The sequence below is a fragment of the Pelodiscus sinensis genome, chromosome 1, assembly GCF_052426305.1.
Source record: "Pelodiscus sinensis isolate ZL-2025 chromosome 1, ASM5242630v1, whole genome shotgun sequence".
Classification (NCBI taxonomy): Eukaryota; Metazoa; Chordata; order Testudines; family Trionychidae; genus Pelodiscus; species Pelodiscus sinensis.
The window spans coordinates 99,005,179-99,032,658 of record NC_143052.1 but is presented as its reverse complement, the minus strand read 5'-3'; the positions used below and the strand labels follow the sequence as shown (position 1 = coordinate 99,032,658).

Sequence of the window (27,480 nt, the reverse complement as noted above, 5' to 3'; positions counted from 1 at the left end):
ACTCAAAGTTCATTCAAAAACTGAAAAAAACAACAAAGACAAAAAAGTCTAACCAGCAGCTAACTCTTTTTCACGGACGTATCTAACCCCAGTCTTAAGAGTCAATAATGTGCCCCACCCTCTGCTGATTTACTGGAAAGAAAAGGAAACATACCTAAAAGTATAACTAAAGTAGAAACTTCTGCACTGTGGAGTACTACAAGAAAATCTTGCCCATTCTGACTCATTTTAGAAATGTCCAGTGTTAAAAGTTAGGTCACGTGGGTGAGGTGCATTTGGAAATGAAGTTTTCAGTTAAAAAAACCCCACAACATCACACTTTACCGTTTAAACATTTTGAGTTAGATTGTCAGTAACCCTCACACAGTCCTGCAGGGCAATAAGGTCCCCTCAGCTGACCAGTGCTGTTGTGTTGCATCATGCCATTGAGTCTTGTCATCTATGGTTCCCCCTCCAATAAACAAACAGGCAAAGATGAGGCAGAGCCACAGCTGCACTCCTCCATGCAATGGTAAGAAGAGATGGCTGCGCATGAATTTCAGGGAAGTAGGTTACTCCCTTTGCTGGGCTGGGCTACAATAAATTACCTTTCTTAGTTTGCTAGAAAGAGGATTTATATTCGTTCTCTGGGTCTGCCTGGGGGATGGTGGAGAATTTCTCAAGTATATTTCATACTTATTTGGCTTTTGTTTGTTGCAAATATTTTATACTGAGTTATATTTCATAGATGGTTCGTGACAGTTACAAAGGTTTCTGTACATTCAGTGCTATCTTCATGAGAAATGTTTCATTTCTTCCAGACTTCTGGGCATAGCAAAATGGTTAGAATTTTCTGTAAAGATAAAGAGCACTGAGCACAGCAAAATATGATATATCATAAACACTTGGTAAAGACCACAAGGAGGTAGTGGGTGTTCACTCCCTGGGCACTCATTCAATTCCCATGAGGCATGTATGTCTGTGGAACCAATATGGCCATCAGTTAATTGGCAGGTGAGGATGGAGATTAAGCCATACTGACCTAATTGTGAACAATAACGCCATATTTTCCTGAAATAAAAAAAAAGTTCCTTTTGGCTGTTTCTAACTGATTTTTTAAATACAATGTTCCAAATTCTGACTCATTCCCTCCTGGGATTTCATGAGCGGACACAAAGCAGAATTTGCCCTATGGCATACATTTATAGATTTTTAAGGCCAGAAGGAGCCATTATGATTATCTAGCCTGTCCTCCAGCATAACAGGCAATAGACTCTCCTGCAGTAATTTCTGTATTCAATATGTTCTGTATGTCTGATTAAAAAAAACTATCTTCTGTTCTGCAGAATATTTTTGTGTTGAAAAATTAAAAAAGCAAGATCCATCTAGATTCTGTGTGCTCACAAGCTGTTCCATTTCAATTTGGAGGGTGGGAATTTTAATCTGATTCAATCTCTTAGGCATAATAGTTAGGCTATGGAGCAAATTCCAATTTGTTACTGCAACAGCATTCTAAGAGTGCAGGGAAAATGACATCAGGGAGAGAATGCAGTCCCCTGAGGGAGGAAGACCAACTACTGTCACCAGGAAATATGTTAAAAATGCAGCTTTAAACAGTTATTTAAAGCAAAATAGAGTTTGTTCTGTGTGTGTGTGTGTGTGTGTGTGTGTGTGTGTGTGTGTGTGTGTGCGCGTCTCTCTCTCTCTCTCTGTTTTAAAATATACATAGGTCACCACTTTCTCAAATCTGTGCACACAGGGGATCACCAATGTGTGATGGGAACTAGTCAGGTCCAACAAGTTCTACAGCTCTGTTTCCTCTCCTCTGGACTTTATGGAAGGTGATGTGTAGATCAAGCCATTGCTGACTTCCAGATGCTAGGACTGGATGACAGGGGATGACTCATGTGATGAGAACCTCTTCTGTTCATTCCTGTGGAAGCACCTAGCATTGGCCACTGTCAGAAGACAGGACACTGAACTAGTTGGACCATTGATTTGGCCAGTATGGCTGTTCTTATGTTCTCATTTTCTATGTGTGGAGTTATAGGGTAGAAGCAGAGATAGTATTTGTTGGAGGTGACTGAGAAGGACACATTTTCCTCCACTGCCCTGTGGAGCATAGTCAGGGGGAAAAAAAAACTTGGAACTGTTATATTTTTCATGGAGGTCCCCCCAGTCTCAGGCAGTCCCTGGGGCAGCTGCAGTCAACTGAAGAGGAAGGAGCCCCTGTAAGTGTAATTCCATTGGAATTGCTCTGCCAGGGCCCAGAGAGGCACCAGGGATCAAAGCTAGGTACAAGGCCTTATTGGGTCTCCTAGGTTTGGAGGCAGATTCCCTGGGTTGTTCCATGGGGAAGGAGAACAATCAGGAAAGAACTCCACGAGGATGGCATCCGTGTGTTGATTTCTTCCCCTAGAGCCCCCACATATGTACCTTCCCTTACTCCTGGGCTACACTACAGCTCTCTTGGCAATCTGACTTCAAGCCATATTGCTAAACGACAAACTTTTACAAGAAGCTTCTGCAAAGGCATAGTAAACACTTCGGGTGTGTCTAGACTACAGGGGTTTTGTTTTTTTTTAAAGTGGCCTTTTTTCGAAAAAAACTTCCCCTGCATCTAAACTGCCGCCAAGTTCTTTCAAAAGTAAATCGAAAGATTGCATCAGTTTTTTTCAATCGCAGAAAACCTCATTTTACAAGGAATAACGCTTTTTGAAAATGCTCTTTCGAAAAAGGGCAACCTATGCTTTTTCGAAAGAGAGCATCCAGACTGCCTAGATGCTCTCTTTCGAAAAAGTGGTTCACTTTTTTGAAAGTACTGGCTGTAGTCTAGATGCTCTATTTCTTAAGAGGCTTGTAGTCTAGATGTATCCTTTATGTGCTGAGTGGAAAGTAAGATAAAAAGGCATTATGAGTTGCTGTAAAATTAGTGCCAGGCGCAGTAGCGGCCCGTCAATACAGGTAAAGTAGGCGGTCACCTAGGGTGCCAAGATAAATGGCTGCTGAGGGCTTTGGAGGTGGGGGCGCCGATCGCACGTTTCGCCTAGGGCGCCAGTTGCCAGCAGCTAGTCTAGGGCCACTCCTGGCCAGGCGTAGTATGTTGGACGGATATGCCTCGGAGTGTTATCCTTTTGCAAGGTATACAGAGCGAAACCATCACAGTACCACCATTTTGGAGACTATTACTTTTTAGATCCTGCCAGCCAAATTATCTCCATGGAGATACTGCCTGGGAGACAATCATGCAGCAAAATCCTAATTAATTATTTATAAACTACCCAACTCCATTGTTTAGTAGATTGGCAAACAGTGTCATAATCAGGGAAGTTGCTCAGATGCTTTCCTTTTAAGCAAGCAATGGTGCAATCTGTACCCAATGGAACCCTGCTGATTTAAACCCCAGGGCTTTTGCTTTTTTTTTTTATTTGCATGTTTGTTCAAGTCATTACATGAATGTTTCCAAAGACGAATTCTGTTGTTTAAGAGCCAGCAGCTGCATCAACAAGCACATAAGGGCAAACAAGCATGTGCCAACCAAAGGTTATGCAGGCACCTTTGATTTATCTCTTTTAAAAGACGAGGAACCTTTTACAGGAAACTCATTTTGCATGGTAAAAACAGAACATCTGTAACTATCTGCCGCAATCCTCTACTTGCCAACCAGTCACATATAAAAGATTCTATTTTCCAAATCTGAAGCTGATTTACTGCTACCGTATCGCTGCCTGTCACGAAACTCTCTCCTGATCAGGCACAGAAAGTCCTGGGTCTAGATGATAAATGTCAAATCAAAATTTTATTTGCATAAGATGAGACACTATGTGCTGTGCCTTTGTAGAGAGCCAGGATACTTTTATCTGTATTTTACTTCTTTCCAATTTGTTGGCTTTAAATGCCATTATCATATCATGAGCGGTGACTCAGCAACAGAGGAGGAATTAGCGACTCATAAATATTAGGTGGCTTTTCATTGCCTTTATCATGCCTCTTATATTTATATACTCAGAAAGCTGTCTGTGTAACTGGGTATATGGAGCAGTAGAAGCAATCAGACCAAGAAATTTATGCTGTACATATTCAAAGCGGGTGACAGAAGGTGATATGTGCAACACCCTTCCTCCCCTTTTGCTCTTATCCTCATCTATGGTACATGTTCACAGGATTTATGTGCGTACTTCCTGAGTAATGCCCTGCTGGAAATTTTACATCCCTTGATTGTTTGGTACTGGTTGTCCTCTGCTATGTAAATGCAGCTTGGCATATTTTTACTGTGCATCCTCTAACAAAATTCCCTGGACAGACCCATTATTTTGGCATTCGAAAGAAGCACCGCCTTGTCTTTTCATTATTTCCAACTGGAAATGACAGCTCTGCATCATCCATTTCAAGACTGATTTACCCTCAGCAGTAAAAGGCAATTTATCTGATGTGGCATAAATCTTCTTCCCAACAGGACTTAAAATATGGGTTAGGAGTTTGGTTACTCATGTTCCATCTTTGTGCAGTGGATCTTGGAAAGTGTGGTGGGAGGACTCAGTCAATAAGCAATAAAACCTTTCATTTCTAGATTATTGATGGATCAAATCCATCCTAAATCAGTTACCATCTGATAGTAATCTGGTAGTCTGAATCCAGTTGCCACAGAAGACTTCTTCTTACCCCAAGACCAACACATGACCTATGGACCTTGCAATAGTAAAGTAAGACACCTTCCCCCAAAAGCATGATTTTAAATATGGTGACAATACAATTCCATATTGCAGTGGTTATGTTCAAAATGAAGAATAAATATATCATAATCATTCATAGGGCTCAAGTGTAACTCAAGATAGGTGTCCTGGAGCTTATGGTAAGGTGAATTCTAAAGCTTACCTTCCTAATAAAAAGGGATTTAAAAAAAAATTAATTCTTACATTAATTGGAATGAAACCTGTACCTGTTGCTTAGACCTGTTAGAAAATTAAAATATATCACTTTTAATACCTATAGCTTTGTGCACTCCATCCTGAGGAAAAAAATCTTACGCTCTGCTTCCTAAGGACATTAGTTAAAAAAAAAAAAAGAGTCTGAAGTGTTACATGCAATTATTTTTAGGTTGAGAATGGACAAAATAATTGTTCAATTTCTGAAAAGTGGATAACCACCTCATTTCCAAAGGCTCATAACTCCAAAACGTCTTATTACCTTCAAACTTTCAAAGAAAGTTCATCTCTGGGCACATGAGAAATTCTTTGTAAAAGGATGGAGTTTAGGTTTTTTTTTTCCTGGAACATAACAAAGGTTCATGATTGGAATTAAAATAAAAACTACCTTACAACCTTAACTATACAGTCATTACTCCTTAAGAGACGTTACCCAATACTGAAGGCCACTTTCATTGAAAGGATAAAAACTGCATTTATATTAACTTCTGGTGAAGTTGCCAAGCAGATGTTTATTTTTGGCTTCCACATTTACTACAGCCAAATGCAACATCGAATTGGGATTCCACAATGTCTAACTGCTTTCCTTCAGGTTACAATTTTGTTGGAACAAAAAAAAATGACTTCACTTATAAGTAGGGAAGAAAAAATGGGTAGTATCTGTTTCTAACATGTCTGTTTATAGCATAGTTTGAATAAAGCTGCAATTATGAAATCTTTGTTATTCAACAGCTTCCAAACACAGCATAGCACCATCCAGAACATATACAAGGGAGGAAAGCCTACAGCAAGTATCTCATGTGCCAATCCTTTAACATCTGCAAAGTCCACGTGCAGAATGTTTATTGCTAATTTAAAATACTGGCAAATCAGGAAAAGGGGCAATGAAAGAATTCACAAGTCCCAAGATCACTGTGCTCAGTTTTGCATGGTTACTAAAAATTCCTCCTCCAAATGCTAAAAGACAGTTCTCAAAATTAATTTTGGGGCTTGATTTCTCAGCTACCATAGCCAAGGATATAATTAAAAGTGCCAAACTGAAGCAGTAGAAAGGCTCTTTAGTGATTCAGTAGGCAACATCTTCACTGTGAATTGGTCTCGAAGCACAATGTTTGGAGACACTATGCCTTTGTAGGTGCTCTTTTGGGATGAAATGTAAAAGCAAGATGCTGGCCATGTGTCGTCATTTAAAAATTATTTAACATAAGGGTGCTAGCTTTGGTGTTCTGGCCAAACTCCAGCTTTATATAGTCTCCTTGTCTAACTACCCCCTTTAATTTAAACTGGATAAAATATTATTCACAACCTCTTAGAAACTTGCAGCCTGCTGTGTGCTGTTAAACAGTTGCCACATTGCACTCCATCAGTTAGCAAAGTCTGTAATGTGTTTTGGCATATGTTTAGGTGAAACGTGCTAAATAAATTACACACACACAAAAACAGAAGAGTTTTGGATGCTTCTAAAACTCTTTCTTACAATTATCTAGCACTTTCCAAGGATCCACCTGAAAATACACTGTCCTTTCAAGGATAAAGTCCAGTTGAAGATGTTGTAGATCAAGTTTAACATTGCTTTCATTAAGGGAATTCTTCACCCTATTTTTTCTCTCTATTATATACTTCCACTAAGATAATTAAACCTATCTTAATAATAAGACCCAATGTATGGGCATGGGCACGATAATAAAAATGCTTGGCTTTCTCTGCCAGAGCTGTAACAAAGGAGACATCTTCAAAACAAGCTCTCAAAATAAAACAGGAGGGGAGAAGCACTGCATGCCCCTCTAAACAGTCAAAATCCAACACTGCCTGAAGCTAGTAGTAGTTTTGCCATTGACTTCAATCACAGCAGGACTGACCCACTATGAGAGGAAAAAGGTGCCCCCTGACGACACTAGTGAGGGAAGAAGTCTGCCACCTTCCTCAAGTATGTCACGTAGAAGGAAACAGGTCTATTGGGGTGTGTCTAGACTACAGGGTTTTGTCGACAAAAGTGGACTTTTCTCGACAAAACTATACCTGCGTCTACACTACTGCTGAATTCTGTCAACATAACGACATGGTAAACCTCATTTTACGAGGCATAACGCCTTCTGTTGACAGAGTTTCTGTCGACAGAAGGTGTTATTGCATGTAAACTGTCCTTTGCGTCTACACTACCATGTCGACAAAGCAGCTTGCTTTGTCGACAGAACTGAATGTAGTGTAGACGCTCTTTGTCGACAGAAGTTTTGTCGACAGTATCTGTCGACAAAACTTCTGTCGACAAAAGCCTGTAGTCTAGACGTACCCTTGGATACACTCCAATTAACTAAAAGGGCCTGCAGCAGCCTAAGATTTCCCATAAGCCCCCACAGCGGGTAGAGGCCTGTGAGATGATGGACAAAAGGCCCTTTTGGGGGCCTTGTAATCACTAGGCAACCAATGAGTTAATGCTGGAACTACCAGCCAATGATGGCTGGTAGCCTCACACAGCAGCTGGGAGAATAAAAGAACTGAGGAGCACGAGATTAGGTGGCTGTCGGAGGGGGAAGCAGGCTAGACTGAGAAAGCAGAACCAATGGAGGTAGACAGGAGCTCAGGGTACAGCAGGAGAATGACTGGGGTTTGGTTTTGCCTGCCAGGGTTGAGGGCCCTGACCTGGAACACAGTGGAATGAATGGGTAGACCTGGGTTCCCCAACTTATTCCCAAAGAAAAACTTAAGAACCAAAGGGGGTTCCAGACAGCTTGAGGATAAGGACCAGCTAACCCTTGTGAAACATGAGGGGAAGCTCATACACCCCTCGGAGCTAGAATTTAATGTCTTTGCCTGGTTAGAAATTAAGACAAGAAGGACAGATGGACTGTCCAGGGGAACTGAACAGACTGTGCAATGCTCCATTTGACCAAAGAAAGGTGCTGACATACTATGGTATCAGCTCATAGAGCCTCTATAGCAGGGGTGGGCAAAAGGGCCTCCATGGGCCGGATCTGGCCCACCAAGTGGGTGGATTCAGCCCGCGGAGGCCCTGCTGCCCCCTTGTCGCCAGGCCTCCGTTCTGCCCCCACCCCACGTGCAGCACACGGTGCTTCAAATCTAATTGACCTGGGGGCAGGGGAGCATGTGAAGCCTCCTCCCGCCCTGCCAGGAGCATGTGGCGCTTTGAAGTGCCGTGTGCTGCTCGCAGGGCGGGGAGGAGAAGAGAGGAGGCTTTGCTCGCTCCCCCGCCCCCAGACACTAATTGGCCTAGGGGTAGCAGAACACGGGAAGTCTCCTCCCACGCTAGGGGTATGGGCACTTTGGGGGAACGTGGGGTGGGGGCAAAGGCACTCCCTCACCCCCAGACCAATCATTGTCTGGGGGTGGATAACTCAGAAATATCTTGGCCCGGCCCCTTCCGCTCAATGCCTGGCCCAGGGCCACTTCAAAAATCTCCAAAGTGGCCACCGGCAAAAAATGATTGCCCACCCCTTCTCTATAGAATCACAGGGCTAGAAAAGACCTCAAAAGGTCCCCTCAACCCATGGCTGGACTAAATATTATCTAGACCATTTCTGACAGGTACTTGTCTAACCTGCTCTTAAAAATCTTCAATGATGGAAATTCAGGAAAGCATCAGGACTGCTTTATGCTCATCAAACCACAGACTTTTGGGGGTTCTCTCCTCCATCCTTAATAAGAGGTAATTTTCCATTATAAATGCAGGGGAGGTTGTCTTCATGCATATGCTTTTACAATGCTCATCCTGGGTTTTATGTGGATTTTGTTTTATTCCCCTGAAGATGTTGTCCTTAGAAGCAGAATAAGAGTTAATTAAAAGGGAAAAGATATTATTATTACTGGGCATTACCAGGGGGCATGGAGAGATTTTATTTGAAAAAAATATTTTAAAAAATAATGACTATCGACTATGACTGCTAATCAAGACCTAGTCCTGTATAACTTGAGCATCTAAAATTCCCAGTTAAATCAATGAGATTTTGGGTGTTCAAGGAATTTGGGACTGGACCTGAAGTTCAGGCTCTAGGATTGCCCCTTATGGGCAGCAATTATAATACAAAGTGTGTTTTATGCACAGGGAATATTATATAAGTACAGAAATGTATGTAATGGAGAGGAAAGGATAGGGGCTAGAGTTTATCACACACATAGGAGTATAAACTCTGAAGCCTTATTTTATAATTTTATAAAATAATCCAGACTGCAAATACAATCCTCATTGGGGGGCCTAGTAACTCACAGTCCCCCATCCTGTTTGGAGAACTGACCCTGGAAAATATTTTCAAATGTTGGCAACTGTGTCAGTTAAACCTCACCCAGTTTCCTTTGTTCTAGGTCTGCAAATCATTCTGTAATATTAAACTCTCGTCTCGTTTTATAATAATTCCTACTTTGGTTTCATCTTGTTCAGCCTGAATGGTATTAATTTAATTGCCCTTTTGGTTATGGACCATCCTGGAAATTATTACAGAGTTCCATGGAATTATTACAGAGGGAGGAAGGAAAAGGCTAACTGTTTTAGCCCATTCATCTCTGATTTCTAAGAAATATCTGTAGTCCTGAAAGCAGAGAGACCTGCTGCTGCTCCTTTCTATTTAGCAAAAGTAAATGAAGGGGCCTCTCTAATGGCTCAATGGAGAGGCAGCAGCATGGGGGCAGAAGCATCAGGCGACATCGCAGGGATGGTGCTGGGGAGAACCTACTTTTAAGCTGGCTCCCCCCAGCACCGGCTCCCCCCCTTTTGCTGCCTCTGATACAGAGGCAGCAAGGGGGCGGGTGGGGGAAGTGAGTAGTTGAGTCACCTAGCAGTTTTTCAGTGACAGAGAAAAATACTTATTCTCCCTGTTCAGAAACCAAAGTGGTTGTTCTGAGCAATCAGGGGAGAACTGAACTTGAAAAAGAGGCACCTCAGAACAAAGGAATGGGTAAAAAACCCTTTGGCAATGAACTCACTCAGACTATGTATCTCACTCAAACTGTAACCCGCTCACCCTGTCACACACACACCCTTTTCTTGGCATCTGCGTTAGCAAGTCAACTGAACAAGGGAGAGTCAGCGCTCAAATTTCAAGGATCCTTTTGCCAAAAATTTAGGTAGAGCACCAACAGCAATGCAGGCTTCCCACTTCACCCTGCCAGTGACCTTAACACAGACTTGGATGTACCACTGTCCCCAGAGTAGAGAACAATTCCCTTTCACGCTACTTGGTCCAGAATTTCATCTCAGCAAATACCACAAATCATGTTATACTGTGTAGAACTATTTAAGTGGTGCTGTGCAATGTGAATTGCTATCCACAAGGGACTGAGCTAGCGACTGCCTAACCCATTTTATTTAACTTTTTACTTAAGCTACCCTGAAGGAGGAGGTTGCATAGCTACCCTGGAACTCAGAACCGCTTTCATCTCATTTGATCCATGCATTCCTTTTGCTAAGTGGCAGAAATAATTTAATTTTTAAAACAGACCCTAAATAAAAACATTTGCAACACTTTCTACCTAAATTACTGGCTCCACTTCCTAGAAATATATTAACCCTGACGTGGCTAAAATAAAACCAAATGCATTACTTTCAGTGAAGTCACACCAGCAATTAAGTCCCTTTTTTTTGCTACTGGATCAAACCATGCATTCCATTAAACTATGTGTTTTCCCAATTTTGCATTTTTTCATTTTTAAAAAGCAAGAATGCACATGGCTATAACACTGATAACTTCCAACTCAATCCTATATTAGTTTGTGCAAGTACTGTACCGACCTCTCAGTTGCATCAGATAATCCATAACAAGGATTAACAGAGCTGCCTTCTTGAAAATGAAACAATTTTAGCCCTCCTTTTACTGTGATTGCTTTCTGAAGTGTGCTTTAATGTACATGCCATAGCTGAGAAGGAGCCAACATTCAAATTAGCTTACATAATAGGCTGTTAAAGTGTCATAGAGGGCTTTGTTGGGCAGATAGTGAGAAGAATTTGGGTGTACAGTGAAACAAAGACACAGCTGCCTGTGCCAAACATTCAGTTTATGGCAATACTTCATACAAATTATTCCCTATAACAACTGAAATGTCATATCCTACAACCGCATCCCAGGCAACCTCCCAACAGTGCTCACTAAGGCTGCTGTCTGATGTGCTGTGCACACAAACACCAGTAATACCCAGATGTTCTCTATGTAAAACATTTGGTTTGAAATTCATAGCACTTCTTTCCAAAAAGCCATTACATTTGTTTAATGGACTCATACAGTTCAACTAAAATATCCTGGAGCAGACATTTGACTGCAATTCTACTCTATGAGCCCCATCTGCAAAGAAGAGAAAAAGCAAATGAGAATGCTTTACATGATTTATGCAGCCTTTATGATCAGCCAGTTCATAAAACAAAAGCCCTGTTCTACAGAAAATAACACAGATTGCTTTCAAGTGTGTCGCTAAGACCTTGCCTGCATGAAACAAATACTTCTATCAAAAAGGCCAAAATTCTTCATCTTACAACAGTGCTAATGTAACCAAGAGCAGAATTTGGCCCAACGCCGTCACAAGATGTGACAGATGTGATTTTCTGTTTTACATTCAGGGAAAGTGAATAATGATAACCAATAACATTCATGGCTATAGTTTTCTTTGCGTCTGAGAAAGGCTGGAAGGTGGGAGGTTAAAGTACATAATGAAATTCTTTTCTCTAATGAATTCTTCTACGGTAATATTCATTCCATAAGCAGTTCAGGGTCCTGTTAAAACACATTTTTATAATGAAATGCTAGGAAGGATGAACTGACAGATATACTTATTTCACTGAAATAAAGAGATGTTTAGAAAACTCTTGGGCTATGTTTACATTGGCAAGATTTTGCGCAAATATTCTTTAATGCAAGAGTTTTTGCGTTAAAGTATTTGCGCAAGAGAGCGTCTACACTGGCATATGCCTTTGCGCAAAAGCTGTGCTTTTGCTCAAGAGCATCCGTGCCAGTGTAGACGCTCTCTTGCGCAAGAAAGCGCCGATGGCCATCTTGCTTCTTGCGCAAGAAATTCATGTTGCCTGTCTACACTGGCCTCTTGTGCAAAAACAGTTGTGCAAGAGGGCTTATTCCTGAGTGGGAGCATTATAGTTCTTGCTCAAGAAGCACTGATTTCACACGTTAGAACATCAGTGTTCTTGCGCAAGAATTCCCCACCAGTGTAGACAGGCAGCATGTTTTTGCACTAAAGCAGCCGTTTTGGCGCAAGATCGTGGCAATGTAGACACAGCCCGAGTCGGATTATTCTCAGGATAAGACTGATGCTGAAAAAGAGCATCAGCCAATCTCTCGGCTGCCAATATGCTGCACAATTTTTTGCTGAAGGCCCTTGTAAATTATGAGTCTTAACTATTTAAGCTGAGAATGGGGTAGGATATGGGGCATGAAGAAGAGGTGACAATCTGTGGGTGAAAAAGAAGATAACATCTATAGAGCTCATGGGATACAACTAGGCTACGTCTATACTGCAGGATTCTTGTGCAAGAACTGTTTTACGCAAGAGTTCTTGTGCAAAAGGTCTTCCACAAGACTGTGTCCACACTGCTATGTGCTTTTGTGGAAGAGATGTGCTTTTGTGCAAGAGCGACCATGGCAGCGTGGACATTTTAGCCATAGGGCTTTCTTGCGCAAGAAACCCCTGTTGCCTGTCTACACTGCCTTCTTGAGGAAGAGCTCTTGTGCAAGAGGGCTTATTCCTCATGGTGAGAGGAATAAATCTTGCGCAAGAAGCCGTTTTCCAACGCTTTAGTGTAAATTTACTTGTGCAAGAACACACGTGCAGTGTAGACCCTCTGCAAGTTTTTGCACAAGAACAGCCATTCTTGCGCAAAAAGCCTGCAGTGTAGACGTAGCCCTACAGTCTCAAAGAAAGATGCTCACGTTACTTGTCACAGAGAAAGTGCATCGTTTTCCTGGGATGTATGAGGCTGCCATATATAGTCAGTAGAAGGTCCCTAAGCCTATGATTAAGGCATTGGGTAGTACTTGAGAGATTGGGCTTCTGTTTCTGGCTCTGCCCCCCTATTTCCTGTGTGACCTTGTGCAATCACTTAATCTCTCCTGAGACCACATCTTCACTAGAAAGGGTTTGTCAGTATAGCTAAACCAGTATCCGTATATCATCAAACCCTCCTAAGGTGGGACCGCGAGGTCCCGCAGTCCGTGTCCTCCGGGGCGAGAAAAGCCCCGTTCGTACCTGCAAGTCGGGGACTGCCTGTATGTTTATACCCGGCGTATAAGACGACCCCCGATTTTTGGGGGATGTTTTTTAGTATAAAAAGTCGTCTTATAAGCCGGAAAATACGGTATCCCGAAACAGAGCTACTGTATAGACTTACCCTTGAAATATGCTATATCAGCAAACAGACTTTATGCCAGTATTAAGTGTGTTTACATTAGGGCTTTCGCTGGCATAGCTGTTTTGGTTAATGTTGTGATTTTTTTTTTCATATTCCTAACTTATATAGCTGTGCTGGCAAAACTTTTAAGTACAAAACAGACTTCATTTCCCCTTCTGTAATATGGGGGAAATAATTCTTCCTATCTCAAAGGGATGTAGCAAGACTATGTCAATGCCTGCGGGGTTCTCAGACATTATCGTAATGACAAACGCCACAGAAAAAGCCTATAAATAAAAATGAATGAGGAAAAGATGAGTTAAATAAAGAAAAGGCAGTGCGAGATATAACAGTGGATAAACAACCTATTACTCATATGTAGAAAAGGTTCAAAAATTCTTTGCTTGTTGGTAGGAAGTGAGTACCCCTCATGTACACAGTTATCTGGGTTAATTAAGGCCAACTGAAGCTCATTCTCAGATGACTGAGACCAGTGAACCGTAAAAACAGACCTAACATCAAACAAACAAATGTTTACCTAACCATTGCTATCACAACAGAGTTATCAAATATTTTAGCCTTTGGTGTAGGTACAACTGTGCTGCTTTCTAATGCACTTTAAATACTCTTATGGTAAGGCAATAGTACTGTATTTTAGCTGGTATTTTTACAGGCTATAATATTTCATATCGGTATGCAACTACTTCAAGCCTCAGGGAGTGCAGTGTTAGTCAACCTACCCTCCTGCTGAGCATTCAGCTACCAAGGCAGTTTCACTCTTCAGTCTGCCCCAATGGTCATTTTTTCCAATGCCAAAATGTTCCACTTGGAACAACAAACCACAGAATATTGCTAAGGTGATTAAGGGGTATGCCTTCAAGTTTAACTACAGATGCAATGGTTCTAAATTCCAGGAGTACACTATTTGCCCTATTTTAAGCATGTTATTCCTTGGGACAAACACAATTAAATCCCAATATGTATTATGATTTTATTTCTGCAAAGCGTTGCAACATCAAAACCAAAATTCTAAAGGTGTATGATCTTGGACTATTTTTTTTTAAGAAATGATGCATGGTAATTTTTCTTCCTAAAACTTTCACTTAACTATTGATAAATGCTTGTATCAACAATAAACAAAACAGTTATTTTCAATTATGATCTTCTAGCAAAGACCGATCCTAACATTTCTGCTGCCTTGAAGAGTCGTTTTTATCTAACCCTCATTGCTGGATTATGTAGCAGGATCTACAAGAAAAACATTCAGACTCATTTCTCCCAAATACAGTGAATATTATGGAGGTGCCCTCTAACATGTGCATCATTAGGATTGCTCCAAGACTAGTAGTTATAGTAGGGATTAGATCCCTTTTCTGGGTATGGGAAATGTATTCTGGAGGCATCAGCAGCAACTCCATATTTTAAACTGCACTGTGATTTCTGCACTGTGATTTCCTATCCCAAAGCAGGGCCAAATCTCTGTCTCTTAATGATTGAATTTAGTCTCCAACTTTAGCAAAATAATCCTTCATAGGACAAATGAGTGTTCTGGTTTTTTCAGTCAAGTATATACAAATCACTGTATCCATGCCAAAGCACTGGGGCTTAAAAATACCCTGTCTGCCCCCCTCCCCTGAAAATGCTGCAGCTCTCCAGCACACTGAAGCATTCGTACCATGGGGAGTGTCTTTCAAACATGAGTCCCTGAGATCAGACACTTGGCTCCTCCAATGGTACTGCCTGAGCTCTCCAATATGCCAGCAGCATAGTGCCTCTGTGCCAAAACACCAGCATATCAAGGTCTACCTGGTAGCCAAGGCAACAGGTTTGGAGAAGCCGTTTAAGCACTGATGCCTTGGCATAGAGACAGTGGCTCTCCAGTTACTCTCCTGACCCCCCACCCCGGATCAAATCTCCAGTCACCATCGAGTTCCCCTCATCCCACCTCATGTCCTCCTTGGTTCACAAGCACTACAGGCAGTCCCCGACTTCAGTCCCGGTGCCCCTGCGGACCACAGGCACCAGGAGCGAAGCCGCAGCAGCAGTGGGGTCCCGCGCCTCTGAGACTTTGCCAGAGCAAAACCTCAGAGGCGCGGAACCCCGCTGCTGCTGCGGCTCTGCTCCCCGTGTCCCTGGTCTGCTGGGGGGGGGGCCGCAGCTAGTGTGCCCCCCCCAGCAGACCAGGCTTTTGTTGTGGACCCTGGGGCAGAGCAGCTGGGGCGCTGCCGATTGGTCCTGCAGCGCCGCTCTGGGCACTACTGGACCAACCCGGCAGCACCCCAGCTGCTCTGCCCCAGGTCCTGATTCAGCCGCTGCTGGTCAGTTTCAGCAGTGGCTGAATCAGGACGCCTGGGGCAGAGCACCTGGGGTGCTGCTGGGTTGGTCCAGTAGCGCCAAGGAGCGAGGAGCGGTGCTACTGGAGCAACCCAGCAGCACCCCAGCTGCTCTGCCCCAGGCGTTCCCAAGTCAGCTGCTGCTGAAACTGACCAGCGCTGACTACAGGAAGCCCGAGGCAGAGTTACTCTGCCCCAGGCTTCCTGGAATCAGCCGCTGATCAGTTTCAGCAGCAGCTGACTTGGGGACGCTTGGGGTTCTTAAGTTGAATCTGTATGTAAGTCAGAACTGGAGGTCAGTTTCAGCAGTGGCTGAATCTGGACGCCAGTTCCGACTTACATACAGATTCAACTTAAGAACAAACCTACAGTCCCTAACTTGTACGTAACCCGGGGACTGCCTGTATACAGCTGCCCCACTGAGAGTGAGGAGGTGGTAGATAACCCGCACAAGGAGACCATGAAGGGCTGAGTACGGTGAAAGCTCGAAGCCTGGGGTCAGCTGGGGACTCCCCAGCTGATTCCCTCCGTGTGGCACTGCTGCTTTGAAATGCCACAAGAAGCCTGACGCTGGGCTCCCCACGGCATTCAAAGCAGCAGTGCTGCCCGGAGCAGCTGACCCTGGGCTCCATGCAGCGCTGCCACTTTGAAGTACCCCCCTCTTCTCCCTCCTTTGCTGCCTCTATCTGATAGAGGCAGCAAAGGGGGAGAGGGGAAGTGACTAGTTGACAAGTCGACTAGTCCTTCACATACCTATTGTGGAGTGAATTAATATGGAAAAGAACTATTGTAGGTTGCAAGAAATGACTGGGGAGTTACCCAGCGGTTAATTTGTTATATTGAAGGAAGAATAATTCTTTATTTAAAAAGCTTTCGGTCTGGGTTACAGGAATGGTGGTCATATGATTATTTTCACCAAGGAATAGACTCTCACCATGAAATAAGCTACAAACCATGGAATGAATTGAATTTAATTTGCAATTTTGAGTTTATCTAGAGTTGGCTTGCAAATCTAATTCTACCATGATTGCTTCTAACATTCCTATCCTATTCCTATCCCATAGCAGCCATTTTTTAAATATAAGGAACTAACCGTAAAAAATATTTTATTCCTTTCCTCCATGTGTCAAAACAGGATCTTAAAAGCCACACGCAAACAATATCTAGAACTTGTATTCAATCCTGGACCAGTGGCAGTTGTAAGTTCTGATATATTGGGAAGAATCAAAGCTAGTAACAGTGGAGAGCAGGGATATTATAAATATCAATAATCCATATTAGTGTAATGCAGTGACTTGGGGGTTGTTTAATTTGTACAAATGGTGATTTGTATAAAATTGTAATTAGCTGCAATCAGAAATTTGACAGCACCATAGCAAGTGATGACTGCAGTCAGGCATTTTTTCCCCATTTGAACATGTAGTTAAAGGTGATGGGAGGGCCTCTACATGAATTAAACATCTGGTATTTTTGGTGTGAGTCCAGGATGTTTGATCAGCATGGCCAGACGCTATATTCTCATGGAATACTTCACCCAGCCCCCTAGTGTTCAAAGGTCTAGGATCTTCTAATTTATACAATGTACAATGTTGTCTGTGCAGACATGGTGATAAATATAATCTGTTTAAAGAGCAGATCCTTCTCAAATCATAACTCACAGATGCTTAAAGGCTTTCATGTGGGTAAGACAAATGAGTGCCACAGTGCCTGTTTCTATAGCCAGGAAGTACAGGAAGCAACAGCAGGAGAAAACTATTGAAAGCCTGGATACACTTATGGCTTTAGTGAATTGGTCATCAAATATAACATCCCACAGATGCAGTTTTTACCTTGCTCTGTAGTTTTTTCACTCTGTATATCTAGCAAAACGTAGACATTGTTTCTGGTTTAGTTTATTAAATAAACACATGGTATCACCATCTGTTAAAAGATAGCTAAAAGATGCATAACCAATACAATCTGCATATCAAATATTACTCTTCTGATGGGTCCTTATGAGGAATAATTGGAGTTACAAAGATGTAAGTCTCAAATAAAGTATAACAAGCATATTTTTTAAGAGTCAGGTGCATGCCCTGGCAATGCAGGGCCAAATTCTGCCTTTTAGGAGGAAAGTACAAGAGAAAAATTTCAACAGATTTGTGTGTACTATGAGGGCATTAGAATGTTTCCCATGTTTTCTCTCCTCTGATTTTTATGGATCTGTGCATGTGGACCTGGCTGTGGCATCTGCCAAATACTATCAGTGTTTTTTTTTAACCCAAGCACAGGTTGAACCTCTCTAGCCCAGAACCCTCGGGACCTGACCGATTCTGAACAAGAGAATTTTCCAGACCACAGAAGGTCAATATTATCTAGCAGCATTATCAACACTTCCACTGCTTACTGTGCTATTAAAGGGCATTTAGGCTATGTCTACACTGTGGAGCTATTTCGGGATACCGGAAGTATTCCGAAATAGCTTTTCCACCTCTTCAATGCAGCCCGTTATTTCAAAATAGATTTCAAAATAACGGGTATGCTATTCTGGTGTCTCTAACTCTTGTTCTACAAGGATTAAGGGGCGTTTTGGAATTGCGCTTTATTTCAAAATTTGGCACTGTCCTTAGGGGTACATGAGAGCTAAATAACAGCATAGAACACTGAGAGCTAGGAGTGGTGGCTGTAAACAAACTTTATGGGATCTTAGGAAACTTGGCCACACCCATGGAAAGTGGACATCCAGCTAACTAAAATCATTCTGGACCAGAGAGTTGTGGATTAGAGAGGTTCAAACTGTATCTCTTTCTCCTCTGGTATTTTGTGGATAGCATCTGCTTCTTAATGGTTCTTTGATCCAACAAAGACTTTCTAGTTATTTATTTACCCAAAAAACACAGACTCACAAAGTAACTGTGATTAGAATTTTGTAGCGAATAAAATCTTTAGCAGGAACTGCAACTTCCAAACATTTTTATCCAACATAGATTAGCTCAAATCAAAATATGTACAAAAACACATGGGGGCTCTCCAAGTGTCATATCATAATTGTGATTCATAGGCAAAAATAAAAAACTACACCACAGTACATTTGATCAATATGTACTAAAAGAGACTATGTACTGTTATTTTGTGGAAAATGTTATTTTGCCACATTTAAAAAAAATTACAGCCTTTTCACTAAGCTCTAGCATCTCCACGCTTTGAAGCAGGAACTTACTTGCCCAATCATAAGCTCCTGAAAAAATTCATTTTGCATGTGTTCAATAAAGAGTTGTTAAAGTTTGGAGCTAAATTTGCCAAAGATTCTGTCTGCACAGAGCATGCTCCAACTCCTTGAAGCTCATGTGTGATGACCTGTGTGTGTCTACACTATCTCCACAGAAAGACTGAGCACGCTCCATTATGGGACTGCAGAAGTTAAGAAGATCTTCCTTTCTCATTGTGTCCCCAGGCACAGGATTTGGGGATAGAAAGACTGTCTCTCCTGTACTCTCAACCAGTCATCCTGTCCAAAGGACAGTTTGGGGCAACTGCCGTGGGCCTCACACTTTAGGGGACTTTACAGGGCCCAGGGGCTAGTGGGGGACCTGGGACCAGCATCAGGGTTCGGGCCCAGCGAGTGGCAAGAAGAGGAACAACCCAGCCCCAGCCCACTTTGTTTCCCTGACTCCCAGCACCGCTTAGGAAAGGGGACTTGGGAGAAGAAGTGGGTCTGCCTCACACTCACCAGTAGCAGGAAGCAGAGCAACACAGCTGGGAGCCAGTGGAGACCACCAAGCTGGGGCTCCACACCTTCCCCCAAGCTCCATCCCCCAGGTGATGCACCCTGGGGGCCTAGTGGGGGTCTGGTGCCGGCAGCACAGGTCAATCCTGCATTTCCACTCACTTGCAGTGATTGCAGGAAGTGGAGTGACCTGGTCACAGCCCACTGCACTCTGCCTGCTCCCAGCCATGTCGTTTCTCTTCTCTCTGTGGGTGAGTGCGAAGGCAGTTCCAACCCATCTCGCAAGCCCCTTCCCTTCAGTGACGCAAATGGGAGCCAGGAGAGGTGAGTGGGCTGGATTGCTCTGCTTCCTGCCAATGGCGAGTGTGAGTGTGACCTAATCCCTCCTGCTGATAGCATTCCCCTCCCCCAATTCCCTGGGCTGCATTGCTTGGGGGGGGGGGGGAAGAGTTGAAGGGTGGTGGGATGGGAAAGAAAAAGGGGCAGGAATAGGCGGAGCAAGGCAGGATGAGGATGTTTGGAGAAAGGGATGGAATGGGGGCAGAATAGGGGCAGGAAGAGATGGGACAAGGCCTGGAGTGGAGGGGGGATTATCCCAGGCTCCCACACACCCACCCACACGCACAACCCTGCTCTCAATGCTTCCCCTGCTTGCTTGCTCTCTGCCTGTATAATGGAGAGTGAAGGTTGACTAGAATGCAGATAGGTAAGGAACAGGTAGAGGGGAAGGAAAAGATGCAGGGGACAGGAGTCAAGTGGGAGAAAGTCTGTGCTGCCCTGTTTGTTGCAGACGTTGGAAGGTACATAGTGAAAGAGGCAGTGGACTGCAAGAAGAGAAAGGATGATCTTGTGGCTAAGGCACTTAAATGCTGCTGTTCAGAGTTTCTGTGTGATGGTAGGCATGTGAAAAAAAAAATTTTTCAGGTGGCCATGGTGTGTTCCTTGACTTGAGATGTTAGTGTCTGGTTTACAGAAGTGCACAACACTCAAAGCAGTATCAGAAGTCTACAGGAACTCTGCTTTGAACATATAAAGCACTATAAAATGCTAAGCACTCTGAAAAAATCTGATTCCAGCATCTCAAGTGGGCACCCAAAATATGTTGACACATTTGACAATTTTGGATACAATCTTTGCTCCTCACTTCACCATCTGTAAAATGGGAATAAAAATCATGCCAGTTCACATCACAGAAGTGTTCTAAAGATACATTAATTAACATCTGTCATGAACTAAGTCATTACAAAGACAGCACTATAGAAAAGCTATAAGGAGATTTATAAATATCAGTATTTGGTGCATGGTTTGAATAATGTGTAGTAAATAATGTATGGACCACACATGAACAATGAGAATAAAAATAAATATTGAATAACAGCCCATTAAAATATTAGGGAGGGGATAAAGTAGTATGTGTCCGGGGAATTAAAATAAAGCATACAAAAGAGCTGAACTAGGTGCCACAAATAACTTTAACATTGACATTTCCTAACTTTTGAGTGCTTGAATTTGCAACATTAATCTGATTTTAATATAAGGATTTTCCCATGACTGTTACAGATTACTAATCTATCTCTAAAAGGTCCTATTATTGGTGATCTGACAGCTACGTTATATAATCTGATGATGTAAAAGTTCCATAAACTGGACCTGCCCTAAAGTGGCTCACTACTTGCCACAGAGCTCTACTGAAAGAGCTCTACACCAAACCCTCCAGTTTCCAGTGTATGGAGTAAGCCAGAAGACAGAAGGAAGAGTGGATGCTGCTATTCTCAGTCTGCAGCCACTCCAACCAGAGTTTATTGTATTTTAGAGCAGTCCTATAACCCTAAGGACTGGACAGAATCTTGGCTGGGTCAAGAATATTGGAAGGCTTTAAAGTGGTACACAACCCCTTTACGCTCATCCTTCCATTTCTACTAACATCAACTCAGCACAATGAAAATCGGGGCACCATTCCTTGTGACCTGCACAACTGTTCTTATCTTGTTAATTGGGACACGCTCTGCTTAAAAATCTCATTGTAAATAAACACAAGTTTCTGTGTTATAAATTAGACCCTAATTGTTTAAATGACCAAACTTTAAAAAATCCAATTTACCTGTCACTATTTATATTTTCCATTTCTCCCAGTCAGATCAATGGCAATCAATGAAGCCAGTTTCCCTTTCTTTATTTTATTCACTTTCGGGTTCTCAAAAGCAATGTCTGAGTTTCCAAAACCACAGGGGAATGCTGATTTGTTTTGAAACAAAGTTTTATCACTGGAATTTTTTTCAACTGTGCAAATGTTTCTATTGATCTAAAATTTTGCAAGAGATTGCTTGTATACTATGTAAATTTGGGAGTCAATTTAGGTTGGCAATGTCCCTATACCTCCGAGCTGCACATCTACACAGAAGAGTAAATAAGATGTAAACATCTGTACCAAAATGCATGCAATTCCTTTGTTTTATGTTATGCTGCAACCTGTCGTCAGTTCTCAGAAAAATAAGCCTGTCTTAGGGGTAAGAGAAGAAGAATGTTATTTGCCCTCTGTTGGCTAAGAAAAAGATAAAAGGCCTGACTCTCAGGAGGGGATCAGAGGAAAAAAAGCCCCACTGTGGCTCCCACTCCCTTAGCCCATTACTGGCTCCTGCAGAAAGAAAACTCTGTTCAATAACGGGTGCATCTACATTGCACCCTTACCTTGAAATAAGCTATGCAATTTGGTAATTTCAAAATAAAGCGCTATTCCGAAACGTCTTTTAATCCTCATGGAACAAGGTTTACTGGGATGTTAAAATAGCAAGCCCATTATATTTTGAAATAATGGTCGCGCTCAAAAGACGCAGAATAGTTATTTTGGGATACTTCTGGTATCTCGAAATAGCTCCACAGTATAGACATAGCCTAAATAAATATTGAGAGGGACAGCCACTGAAAGATTGGGAGAGTGGGCACATGAGAAATTGTTACATACAATATACAGTGTTGTTAATAAGTGGGATATTAGGGTATAGAGAGGGGAGTGAATGATGATACAAGAGGGAACCTCTGTAATCAAGGGTGGGGAACTTCCCTGGATCTGGCCCCTGAGACTCAGCTCCCCACCCCCTAGCATTGAAGAGCCCATGCTGGTGCTTCAACCCCCTTACCACCTCACTGCGGGGCTGGAGCACTCAAAATCTACTAGCCCAAGTAGATCAGCAGGGGTACTGGATGTGCCTCCTTTTTTAAAAATCAAGTTCTGCTCTGCTTTGAGTGCATTATGCAGTGTAACAGGCTTTCATCTGCATTCTTGCCATGTTTCGCAATGCTAACCATCACCCCCCATCTTTTGCTAATATTAACCAAAGCATGCACCATATCAGCATAATTCCATTTAATGGCGTATGTGTAATCCCAGAAAAAAACTATATAAAAGATTAAATTAAAGTTGAAAGTACCTATGAATAATTTAGGGTAATAATCCTCAAACCAAGCATTTCCGCACATAACCATCTTGCAATATTTTCTTTCATTATACATCATGCACTGAACAGGCCCATATAACCATTACCTAACATGTCTTACACTTACATAATTTTAACTATGGATTCCTTGGCTAACCAGTACATATTAAAGCAGAGAGCAAAGTTTTGTTCTGCTGCCATCATGTACAAGAGGACAAGTGAAGAAAACACCTACATACATTTAAATGTACATCCTACTTCACAGACTTTCTATTTATCCTCTTTTTATCCTTTACCTATAGGAACTTTCACTTTAAGATATCATAAGGTGTGCATTTTATACCCAATCAGTACTAATTATGGAAATCTTGTTTGGAAAACAGGATATTCCAGAACATCCTATTGACTTCTACAATGTTTCTTCTCATTTACAGCACTGTGAGATTCAGAAACAGACCTTTCGCCTGTTAAACCTGTCAACTGACTTTGTTGCTGTTTGTTACAACCAGAAACAAAATTCAAAGTTCACATGAAAGTCTGGCTACTATGTAATATTCTTTAGCAAAACTCTGAATAGCTGAATTGCTTGTTGGCTAATAATAATAGGTTAGTACAGATCACTTGGACAGGACTAATAACTGAGAAAGTAATGTTGTTTCCAAGGTTCAGGTTTGCAATCTGTTGCCATACAGCCTGAATTATTTACATACTGCTGAGTGAATAAAGATGAAGCAAACAGCCAGGTTAGAGAGTGACCTTGGGACTCTTGAAACCTAGCTTCTGGTTATTGGACAATTTGTGCTTAACTCATAATGGAATGGTGCCTGTCACACTGCTCTCTGTGCATCCCCTGCTGGTCACAGAACAAAATCTATTCAAGTCTTTTCAATGATGCCATAAATGCTGATGACTAATGAGAATAGAAGGGAAGAAAAGAAAGAGAATGAAAAAAGAATGAAAACCTTGTGCCTCTCCTGACCCATCCCCCTCTTGTGGATGAAGTGGTCTATAAGAGAAATTAGTGCTTAAAGTACCAAAGTCAGCTAGGGAAACTGAGGGAGGGGAAATAATTTCTATTAACTTATTGTCTGGTTGAGTTCAGACCAACTAGTTCTAATTCTTTAGAACAGGCAAAATGCAGATATTTTACATGTGCTCAAACAGGAGGGTTACATTACATCGTAATTGAATGTAGCCTAATTAATAAAAATTAATGCCATGTGGCAAGGATTATGCTGTATAATATAAAATTAAACTATAATATACTCCAGTAAGTATTCTAGATACCAGTAGACAGATTGTATGCAACATTTTTATTTCATTCTAGAATCTAGCTGAATTTGGTTTTCAGCCTCTCCCCCTATTTCTTCAAGCTTTGCTACCTCAGCCACATAGATTAAGTTCAGACTGAAATTTGAAAAACTTCATCTCTTTTCAGAAGAGGACTTTCTCCCAATTAACATCTTTTTTAAGTTAATAGATGTTTGCTATTTTTTGCAACTGAAAAACTTTTAAAAAATCAGTCCCCATGATATTGACTTCTGTTAGTATGAAATTTCAGACCAGCCAAGACAGCAAACATTAAAAATCATGTACTTAAAGTGAGCATGTGCAGAGATGATCATCTCTGGTTTCTCTTTAGCTAGCTGCCAAATAAGCTAGTAAGAACATGTAAAGTAATTGTACAGCTTGGTTTAAACTCTGATTTTAACTGTCTCCACATATGGTTGTAAAGAACATGTCCCTTGTTAAAGACACTTCACTGGCAGTTTCTTTCTTTCTTGGGGTATGTGCTGAGTTTGCAGACAACCAAAACAAAAAAGGCACTTAAACAAAACTTGTACATCACTAGGGTAATGTCTCGCTTTTTGTACAAAGTCTACTGAAAGTCAGTCTATCTCAAATAAAAGTACATGTTATAATCTCTATAAAAAAGCATCTATGTCTCTGAGCAGTTAATCCCTAAAGCACTCCTTGCATCTTGTACCATCTCCCTACTACTGAAGGTGGATTTCAACTAAAAACAAATGGCAATATGTGTGTTACTTTAGAGGCATTACAAGAGGCAAGCCCATCTGTATGATGCTGAAGATGTTGGAGAATTTGTTGGATCCAAGTTATTACAAAGTGGCCTCAGGGCTGTGTTAGGTCTTGAGCCATACCACAAAATTGAGCCATGAACTAGACTGTAAAAATCAATGAGGCTAAACTGCAGTCCCAGCATTTTTTGAGGTGTCAGCCAAGTCCAGATCACAAAAGTTAACTGCAACAAATCACTGCAATGTATAACTTAAACTAACAATTAATGTTCTGACACCATTCTGAAGGTCACTTCAATTAGCTGGGGAACACAGCAAGTTTCACTGCACTATACATTTCCACCGTTAGAAATACAGACAGGATTACTAGTGATGAGGGCCACATCTGGAAAGGCCAACAGAAATCCACATCCCTCTCCCCCTCTCCCCCCATCATAAATATAATATCATTCGGCACCAGGTAAATAGTCCTAAATATATAAATATCCCAAATGCTTCATTGTAAGTATTGGGCTGGTGTCAAAACACTGGGTTCCAAAGGCATTTGGAGGCTATTCAGATCCCATAACTCGCTGTGTAATGGCTACTAGTACCCAGTAAACCTGGGTTCTTAGTCTCCCATTCCAGACCCCAAGTTTTGAGGCTTGGACTCCCCTTGAATGCCACATTTGGGGCTCCCCCGAGATAACGGTCTCTAACGAGCGCTGGGGGGATGCCCCCCGGGCGGTATAAGGGAAACAGCTCAGGCTGCCTTACCACTCTGCCGGAAAACCTCTCGATGGCCCGCTTCACTTTGCCATAGGTGCCCTTGCCCAGCGTCTCCTGCAGCTCGTAGCGATGCTTCAGGTTGTGCTTGTGGTGATGCCGCTTCACCCCTTGCTGCTTCCTCAGCTCCGGCGCCGGCGGCGCGGCTGTCACCTCAGGGGATGGAGCCTCTTCCGCCGGCTCCTCCACGCCCGCGGCTCCCTTGTCCGCGCCGGGCTGGGAGCCGCACGAGAGGCAGCGCTGGGGAGAGGGGCCGCGGGCGGCATCCAGCTCCGCGCCCTCCATCTCCAGCGGCGGCAGGGCGCGGGGGGCACCGGCGGGAGCGCTGCCCAGGGCTGCTGTGCACCGGCCCTCGCGCCCCGCGGGGGGGGGGGATCCGCAGCGCCCCCTCCCCTCAGCGGCGGCTGAGGCACATGGGGCGCTGGGACTGGGGGAGGCGCGCGATGCAGCCCCGCTGGGCAAGCCCCCTCCCCCAGGAGCCAGGCACCCGCGGGGAGAGCAGGCACCGCGCCTCGCCGGGGAGGCTGCTCCGGGAGCTGCGCCGGGCAGCCCGCTCCTGGCCCCGGGCTGGGAGGCGGCGCTGGGGGTGGCGAGCCGAGCCCCCGCTTTGTGCTGCAGCCGCGGCCGCCGAGGACCCCTCCGCCGGGCTGGCCGGGTCGGTATTTACAGCCCGCGGGCCCGGCCCCTGCCGCCGGCCGCGCCGCACATGTGCGGCTGGAAGGTGCCTTTCTGCGGCAGGCTATATTTGGTGGCGGGGGGTGGCCAGGCTGGGGCTGAAGCCAGCGGCGGGGCTGGGCGGCCGAGCCGCGCTCTCGGTGCAGAGCAGCCGCAGCAGCAAGCGCCGGAGCCGCCTCCTCATGTTCCCTGCAGCCCGGCCGTGGCTGTGGCGAGCAGCCGCTTTGCCGCGGCCAGGAGCGGAAGCCACAGTCCCTCCTCCGCCCCAGCTCCGCACATGCCCCGGGCAGCCCGCCGCGCTCGCCTCCCTGCGGGCTCGGCTTGGGATTCAGGAGGGGGGAGGGCGGGCAAGGCAGCGCCTAGCGGATTTGCAGCCGGGAGCCGCCCCTCGCCAATGCAGGCGCTGAAGGGTTGGGTGGGGGCGGGCTTGAGGGGGGGGGGGGGGGAGCAGGCAGCCGGGAGTTGGGGGCGGTGGCCAGTCCCGCAGGTCACAAAGCGGGACTCGCGCCGCTTGTAGGGTGCGGTTGGCAATGCCCAGCCAGCCACTCAGCTCATGGGCTCACCGCCCAGCAGCCGGCATGATGCAAGGCAAAGACAAAAGCATGGCACAAAAAGGAGTCGGCAGCAATGTGCTGTTAAGGAAACTGAGATGAGGGGACAGATGGACGGATACCAGGACAGCCAGACAGGACAACGGAGGAGTAGACAGATGCCACAGGCAGAGGCTGGGACAATAGAAAGGCAGATCCCACAACCAGAGATATAAATGTGGACAGACAGGATGCTTTTAATGTCACTTTCATACAAGGATCTTTAAACATTTAGGACTTGGGTTCTAGTAAAAAGAACTAGCTAGATTAGGCACAAGTCTGTGGCCTCAACATTCCAAACACAAGATGTTTGACAATTGTCTATGCAGGTGCCAACACATGCACATACAACTGATTTACAGCAACACATGCATAAATGTTCACATTTGACCCTGCAAAAAGCTTGGACAGGCACAGTTTTTAAGATGCGCATCGCAATGTTAGAATTTTTATAGCAACTTCTTGGTTTTTCCACCTGCAAAGTGCAGGCATAAATGTGTGCATGCTACAATTCTGTGTGAATAAATGTGCGCGCACAAGCTGGATAGAGGCCCAGAAGAAAATGTACCCATCTATGTCTAGAAAGCTTCTCCAAACAACTATTACATTCCCCAGTACCCTACAGCTCTGTAAGGTTTCTGTGTAATTAGAACTTTTAGAAAAACACTGGGCACACCCTTCAGCTTTCTGCATTGG

The 27,480-nt window shown here is 43.6% G+C and overlaps 1 protein-coding gene across 1 annotated transcript in view; it reads right to left on the bottom strand.

Moving 5' to 3' along the window:
• The window catches only part of NUAK1 (NUAK family kinase 1), a 68,330-nt gene extending 42,381 nt beyond the window's left edge, over nt 1-25,949 (bottom strand). The window contains exon 1 of the mRNA XM_025178936.3: nt 25,511-25,949. Within this exon, the coding sequence (XP_025034721.2) occupies nt 25,511-25,804 (294 nt within the window). The 5' untranslated portion in view covers nt 25,805-25,949. The remainder of the gene's footprint in view (nt 1-25,510) is intronic.
• Between the last annotated feature and the right edge of the window lie 1,531 nt (nt 25,950-27,480).